This window comes from Schistocerca americana, chromosome 1, assembly GCF_021461395.2.
Source record: "Schistocerca americana isolate TAMUIC-IGC-003095 chromosome 1, iqSchAmer2.1, whole genome shotgun sequence".
Lineage (NCBI taxonomy): Eukaryota > Metazoa > Arthropoda > Insecta > Orthoptera > Acrididae > Schistocerca > Schistocerca americana.
Window position 1 is genome coordinate 891,983,768 of NC_060119.1, and position 8,730 is coordinate 891,992,497.

General features: G+C 36.7%; 1 protein-coding gene across 3 annotated transcripts in view; it reads left to right on the plus strand.

The window, feature by feature from the left end:
* The window catches only part of LOC124614497 (mitochondrial Rho GTPase), a 174,965-nt gene extending 166,507 nt beyond the window's left edge, over positions 1–8,458 (plus strand). For all 3 annotated transcript variants that reach the window (XM_047142948.1, XM_047142949.1, XM_047142950.1), the window contains one exon: positions 1,466–8,458. In XM_047142948.1, coding sequence (XP_046998904.1) covers positions 1,466–1,592 — 127 coding nt within the window. In that variant the 3' untranslated portion in view covers positions 1,593–8,458. The remainder of the gene's footprint in view (positions 1–1,465) is intronic.
* The last annotated feature ends 272 nt before the right edge of the window (positions 8,459–8,730 follow it).

Genomic DNA, 8,730 nt, shown 5'->3' on the forward strand with positions numbered 1-8,730 from the left:
AAAAACATTTGTAGTCATTCTAACGTTTAAACTGTTTCTTGCCCATGAAATAATAGTTATAAGATAACATGTTCCTCATAAGAAGGAAAAAAGTAGATTACTAAAGATAATCAATTACCTGCTTTCTTTTAGTTACTGCTAGACAATCCAGCCAACAGTTCTGCAATGCAAGAATGTCTTAAACTGTTTTCTAACAATGGAAACTCCAGATAGGAATATCAGCAATGTAGAACAAGACAGATTGCTTCATACTATAAAGAACACATGTTAATTTGCAGACAGGCACAAGATCAGCAAGTAGCAAATTCTGTTGTTCAAAATTGTTGACACGCACGTCCCCCATCTCCCCCTCACCACACACACACACACACACACACACACACACACACACACACACACACACACTCACACACACACACTCCAGCTCGAGGTGCTGGAGTTACCGGTCATGTGTGCTTGGTTATGTGTATGAATGGTGTGTGTTTGTCTTTTGCTGGTGAAGGCTGTGGCCGGAAGCTTTATGTAAGTGTGTTTCATTTGCGTCTGTCTGCAACTTAATGAGTCTTCTTTATGGTAAGTAGCAGTCTGTCTTTTCCTACATTGTTAAAATGTTTTCACATCTCTTTTCATAACATGCACTGAAGAGTCGACTCTCATTTGTATTGACAACTTTTTGAGATCTAATTGCCCCTCCCCCTTTTTGAAACATACTACTGATTACAATAATGACCAATATGTAGCAAATTTTGTTGCTTAAACAGTTCTTACACCACACACACACACACACACACACACACACAAATATGAATTTATGTACATGGTTAGCACAGAACAGTTACTGCTTTTATTCTTGGAATTTTGGTATTTTCATTAACTCAGCGCATTGTATACTCTTGGTCTTTGCCTGTCTTACAATCTCTTATTTCCAAACAGAATTGCCTGTAGGAAATCAGCTGCTTTGTTATTTAATACTGTGTGAACTAAAAGTTTCTTTGGGTGCCAAACTTTATTTTTAACATGGCACTCTGTCATAGCATGAATGTCAAGATTAATCATTTCACTTTGAGCTAACAATCGGTTTTTCTGAAATAACTGCAAGCAAAAATAGACATAAGCAATTTGTAATTATTTATAAGATAACTTTACTACTCAGTCTCCTAAAAGTATCTGATTTTTTTGCCATCTTAGTGTAAATTTCAAATGGTACTTGCGTTACTATTTATTATTATTGGAGCAGAAAATTAACCAAGCAGATTGATCCTCAAATAGCATTATGTTTCTTGTATTGTGGTAACTTCATCACACATTAATTATAGTAACTGAGTTAATGCAATGTATATTCCCTCAATGACTTTACAAAATATTCAAGATCACTGAATGCTACTTAATATACTTGTAACAAAAATAACTGTAATTAATTGTTATTTCTGGAGCATACCACTAACACCTGTTAATGACCTTGCAGGCATTTGAAACATTTGAATATATTCAACGGTGATTCAGCCGTTTGGTGGAAGGCAGGACTTGGGATTGCTGCAGCTACTGCTGTGGGACTGCTTGTCGTTAAAGTTCTCAAAGCTGAACGAAGATAGTCTTCCAGTTGCAGATACAATAATGGAGAAAATTCTCTTTGTGCAATAAATTTTCTATAATCATTATTTAACAGTAATTTATACTGTGCATATATTTTTGTACATTCATATTATAAATATGCTGGGCCAAATATGCAAAGGGGAAGAAAACACTACCTTTCAAGAGTACAAAGCTCATAATTATTGCACCTGTAAATTTGGTGTAAAGATTATCTGGCTGCTGCAATTGATTTTTAGTTTTTGTACATATTTAATACAAATATCAGAAGTCATCAATATTATTAACATGCTGTGTGTATTTTATTAAAATCATTAACATTTTCATGAGTAAATAATTTATGGCATGTGTGTATGACAAATATGTCAATTCATCATCATTGTGAATATGGTTTTTTGGACTTTTAGAAAGTAGCTATCAAACAAGTAAGTGCTCATTCACTTTAAGTGACTGAATACTGTTTTCAAGGCATATTGTGTTGTTTTTTGCTAAAAAGGTAAGTCATTTTCAGTTATAAGTGGATGCTGCAGTGTCCGTAAATGAGTATTATAAATGAAGAATCTAGCTACAGAACTTGGAGTCAAAGTGTATGAGTAAAATACTCACTGAAATTACAACAGTTGTAGTACAACTAACAAAAACACTGGAAAGTAGATACGGACCTCAGAAATAATGTAACCTGAGACTGGTATCATAGAATCTGTTGTGGTATACAGAATAATATGTGGATGATGAGTAATAATTAGCAGCAGAAAGGAAAACTTTGTCCCTGCCTTAGTTACATTGGATGCTGGTTCACTTTTTACTGTCCTTTCTTTATTCCGTGGCCTTTCTATCCAATAACAGTATTTGATGTTATCTGGTTTCTGTCTTTCAGAGAAGAGAGCCCATTTTCTCAAAATGTGAAAGACAATTTTTTCTGTGTAGTTCTTTTGCTAGTTACACCACAGCAGTTGTTTTTCTGAGTATAACTTTTCTTATCTGAGGTTTTGTTTGTTTATTTAATATGCTGATGGCAATATGAGTGCTATACTTTTTTTGTATATGTGATAAAACGACAAAATTCTAGAGATTTTCATTCTTCACACAATAGGGTAGATGACCCCTCTGAAGCACATGATCTTGACATACTGTGTACATTCAGTATAGGTAACTAAATGATAAATGTAACACGAGTGAAAAGTTCACTAGCCACTATTACTTGTGTTTGCATTCATGTGTAGTCTTACAGTTTTGTAAGATAGGTTTTAAATCAAACCAGACACTGAAATAGTTTAATTTTTTCTGTATTTCATAATTGTATGCATATACCACTGCATTACACACTGTACCTTGAGCTCTAAAAAGGAGTATAAGTCTACCTTGCTTGGAATTGAAACTTAAGCATACACTCAAATCCTCCTTTAAACATTTTATTTCTCAATGTATGATATGTATATATGCATCGGAGATGTGTAAAACAATAGGTGCTAAATTAATCCAGTAAAACTTTACCCTTGCTGATGATAGTATAGTACGCAATTAATGCTCAGAGGACTCATATTTTAATTATTATGCTCAAGTCACAGTTTTCTGGTATTTATGAGGGACATGCACATCTACAGCAGTTGTACTTAATATGTAGTTAATTTGTGTTTGGTGTAGTATTGAATGTAACAACAAAAGTAATACTGTTTTTCCCATACTAGTCACTTAATGAGAATGTTGTGTAGGTTATATTTATTTATAATTTATTATTTAAATTATTTGCATATATCTAGTAGTTTCAGTCTATAAAATTATGTTCATAATTTGTTGTTAAATTTTTATGGGTAAATTATTTTATATATAGTGGTTAAGAAAATATAAACTTGTGGCAAGAGGCAGAGACTGACTGACTTTCAATTCTTTCTTGTCTAGCAGCATAAAAGATACTGCAGCTCTTTCAGGTTAATTATGCATTTTAGTTACAATGGTGCTAGTGAAGAAATATGTTCATCCAGTGTGGAGTATTATAACAAATATCAATTCTAAGTGTTATTGTTAACAATACTGACAAGATAATCTAGTGATTTACGAACCTGTGCAACGACAGATGTTTATCTGTCAGCTAGGGGTCGTTATTTCAAGGGTCAGTTTACACGTATAGATAAGTGTCTGTTAACACAACTGACATTTATAGTATGTTTGCAATGTAAAAGTTAATGTACTGCGCAGTTATGGTGAAGACTGCATGAACATTTGTTCTAAGATTTTTGTTTATGAGGAAAGCATAGATAATAACAAAGGGATATGCGTAAGTAATGGTAAAAATCTGTCACGTATGGTATCCATGTAGTGAATCCATGTATGTCTCCATATTCTTCAAAAACCATTTCCCTATGGTGAGGTGATTAGTTGCTACAGTTTGGGAAGAAAAAAATTATAAAAGTTACTTGTGTAGCAGTGCAGTGAAAGCAGAGAATAAAATTGCTTACAAACCCATGTGTGTTGTTATGGTGTAATCAGTGAGAAGCGGGCATTTAGGAAACAGAAATGACAATGACTTGGTGACATTAATCATTACATTGCTGAATTCATTGAGGATGAATGGCATTTTGAGATGGGGATAAACGGTTAGAATAAGCAACATATCGGACAACAAAGGTGTTTTTTAGATACATATCTTAGAACTGCCAAGTTTTATGCGTAATGACATTATTGTTTTGTGTTTGGGGGGACATTCTCATGTACTTGACAGAGTGCTCATATCACGAGCATCAGATCACTGAGAAACCAGTCAACAAGGAAATAACTCATAATCATTATTGTATTTGTAGTCTTATTGACTTTTTGGTCATGTGAATGGGATTAACACATAAACTGTTTTTCTCTCTTCCCTTCCCCTAGTCCTTCTCCTTTCCTTTCCTTTGTCTTTTCAACATGTTTCTTTTTTCTGTGTACTTGTCAGTAACAGTTGATGTGGTTATGGAGGAGTAAACTTTGTGCAGGACCTTCTGCCTTCTTAATTTCAATTTCGATAGAAAGAGGGACTTCCACATTTGAAGTAGTGGCTAAGTTTCAATATCGCAGGCATCGGCTTTTCTGGTGTGTGACTCCAACCTTCCCCTTCCTTGTTTTTGTAGCATTTGACATGGCATCTGCTCCACAATGTGTTATTACCTGTTTTAATGACACAACAATGCTCTTGTAAAACAGTTAGTTGTGACAAACTGTTAGTTTGGTTATTACAAGGGCTATTCAGAAAGTAGGGAACGTTTTGACATTTAAAAAAAAGCTAAGTACAAGAAATACATTTTATTATATACATCTGAAAGAGCAACTGACGTACTACTTTTCCACATAGTCATCGAACACATTGAGGCACTTATCATAGTCGTGGACAAGTTTTCAAAGACGTTCTTCATAAAATTTTGCTGCCTGAGCAGCCATTGAGTCACGCCCGCCTGGAGTTCCACGTCGTCATCGGAGTGCTGCGTTGCAAGCCAGTTCTTCATCTTGGGAAATAAATGAAAATTGGTTGGTGCAAGATTGGGGCTGTAGGGCAGTTGAGGGAAATTTTCCCATTTGAATGAATAAGGAGTTCTTTAGTGTGGTTTGCCATGTGAGGTCGGGCATTGTCGTGCAAAAACAAGATTTTGGATGTTCCTCAGCATTTGTTCTGAACTGCTCTTCTAAGGCTGTGCAAAGTTTGACAGTACCGAGCAAAATTTATGGTTGCTCTACATTCGAGAAAATCAATAAGAAGCACACCTTGCCTATCCCAAAACACTGTCGCCGTCAACTTCCTTACCAACAAGATTTGCAAACATTTTCTTGGTTTTTAGGGGGCCTTGGGTGCCCCCACTCCATGGACTGTAATTTTGTCTCGCAGTTGACGTGTTTCACCCAAGTCTCATCACCGGTTACGATTAAGTCCTGTAATGAATCACCACGTATGTGGTGGGCCTCCAGAAATGATAACGTTGCCCCCATTCGCTGTTCTTTATGGTGCTCTGTTAGCATTTTTGGCACCCATCATGCATAAAATTTGTGGTAGCCTAGCTTTTAGTAACAATTTCAGACAACAAAGTCCGTGAAACTTGTGGAAAAGAAAGCGAAAGCTCCATTATTGTGAAGCGAGGGTTTTCACTAATCATTTCATCAACTTTAACGACAAGTTCATCAGTCACAATGCTCAGGTGTCCACTCTTCTCTTCATCATGAACGTTGGTTTGGCCATTATTAAACTGAAAGCACCATTTCCAGATGGAACTTTTGTTCATTACATTGTTTCCATACACTTCACACAGTTCACGATGAATTTCTATAGGTTTTAGGTTTTTTGCCAACAAAAACCATATCACAGACAGCACCTCACAACTGGTGGGATTTTCAATTGCAGCGTACTTTTCAAATTCGAATATAAAAAGAACCAGACGTGCAGAGATGTGTCCATTGTCACAGATGGATGCTGACTGAGCTGCCGAGCACGCACATACCAAAATATACGCAATCGGCGTGTGCCTAGCATGTTAGATGGAAACATTCCCTACTTTCTGAAAAGCCCTCGTATAAAGAGATAGCTTGGCTGGCCAATATGTCTCTGTAATCATCATATTTTTCTGAATTAAATTTTCCTTTTGACACAGTACTTATTATTCGTTACAGTCATAGGGGAAAACATATAGTGCTTCCCTCTCAATTAAAATATGCAAATTTTACAGGTTATGCATAAACTTGTGGAATGTAGATGTCGAAGGTGGTGTTGAAAAGAACAGATATTTCAAAGCATCTAATAATATTGTTGGGTAACTCTAAATGATGACATTGTTGGGTAGTTATATAATTCTGCACTTTAATTCTCACTGAAAGTGATTAATCATTGTATTCCTGTTGTGTGTTTGGATGGTGAAATAAATACACTCTAATGCAAAAAGAGAGAGACAAGGTGGAGGAATTATCCAAATGGGACAAAAATCAGTAGATGGTATACATATTTACAGGCAAACGAATGATCACAATATCAGAAAAATTGGGTGATTTGTTCAAGAGAAAAAGCTTCACAAATTGAGCAAGTCAGCGATGCAGTGGTCCATCTCTTGCCCTTATGCAAGGAGTTATTCAGCTTGGTATTGATTGATACAGTTGTTGGATGTCCTCCTGAAGGATATTGTGCCACATTCTGCCCAATTGGCACATTCAATCATCAGAATCCCGAAATGGTTAGAGGCCATACCCATAATGCTCCAAATGTTTTCAGTTGGGTAGAGTGTCAGCAACCTTGCTGATCTGGGTAGGTTTTGATGAGCACGAAGATAAATTGTAGAGACCCTTGCCACGGATGGGCAGGCATTATCTTGCTGGAATGTGAGCCCAGGATGACTTGCAATGAAGGGCAACCATAGGGGCATAGAATGTTGTCAACATACTGCTGTGCTGTAAGGTTTCTGCAGATGACAGACTAAAGGAGTCTTGACATGAAAAGAAATACCACCCCAGGTTGTTGGGCTGTATGGCGGACAACAGTTGGGTTGGTGTTCCACCACTGTCCAGGGTGTCTCCAGGCATGCCTTTGCTGGTTGTCGGGGCTCAGTTCAAAGTGCAACTCATCACTGAAGACAATTTTATTCCAGTCAAGGAGATTCCAGGCTGAAGACATGTCTGGAGACACCCTGCACAGCAGTGGAATACCAGCCATACAGTGCAACAGTCAGGAGTGATGGTGTGGGGGGGCTATTTCATTTCGTTGCAGGATCCCTTTGGCTGTTATCTGCAGCATCCGTACAGCACTGTGGTATGTTGTTGATTTTCTACATCGTGTTTTGTTGCCCTTCACGACAAGCCACCCTGAGCTTAAATTCCAGCAAAGTAATGCCTGCTCATGCACGGCGAGAGTTTCTACTGCTTGTCTTTGTGCTTGCCGAACCCTACCTTGGCTAGCAAGGTTTCTAAATATCTCCCCAGTTGAGAACGTTTGGAGTATCATGGGAAGGGCCCACCAACAAGATCATTGAACCTATATAACTCCTTATAAATCAGTGCCAAGCCAAACAAATGCTTGCGTAAGGGCTAGAGGTTGATCAATGTGCTAATGACTTCCTGAGTTTGTGACCCTCTTTCTCTTAAATAAGTTGTCCAATTTTTCTGAATTACAATCCTTCGTTTGTCTGTACATGTACATCAGTCCCACTGATTTTCATCCAATTCAGATAAGTCCTTTGTGGTGCATAATTTTGTTTGTCTTTGTAACTGTATCATGTGAATGACTAATGTAACTGTTTATTCACTGTTGTGTCAAGTATTTTTTATATAGTAATTGTGGGATATGCTATCACATTGCCTCCTGCAGTCAAAAAAATTAGGAATTTTGTTCGGCAGGCAGAACACAAAAGCCACACTATGCCTTGCCATCACTTATAGAATATTCTGTTCTTAATTTCTTTCATGCTGAAAAGTATTTCCATTGCCAAGCACTACCAGATATCACAGGTTCATCATATGTAAGCACTAATTAAACTATGTTTAACACTACTTACATTATGATCGCCTTGGGTTAAAACAGCTCCATGGAGATTTCACTCAATCTAATTTACTTGACTTCTTTGAGTTTGTTACACATTTGGCCTGGAAACTGTAATGCAGACTGGGTGCAAAGTAGACAAGTACAAGTATTTACTGAGAAATATATATATCTGAATGTAACATTATAAGCCTCTTCGTTTTGCCTTTGTATTGGGTTGCTTGCAACAGACCAAGAGCTGGTTGTACATGATTTGTTAACAATGTATAATTATTGTTAACATCAATAACTATTGTATTAGTTATTTACTGTTTGTGTTGGCTGACCTGGTATTTGTCATCGTACAAAACGAGATCCATTTTTCAACACTCAGTTCTTTCTAGAACTTTTTTTTTTTTTTACATAACTTGACTTCTGAGACAGCGATTTGTTTATGTGAAAAAAATCATGCTGTGGTAAAGATTTTATGATAGTTGTAGGACACTTATACCGGATAGGTTAACCAATTTGAAAGAAAGCTGTGACAGGCAAACAGGACTATGCCTAATAATACACCGTACCATTCAGAACAACCTTGGAGTTTATTACAGCTTTGTTTTTACTACTTGTAGATTACACTGAATCATGGCTTATTAATATGCACCCCTTGATATTTCAAG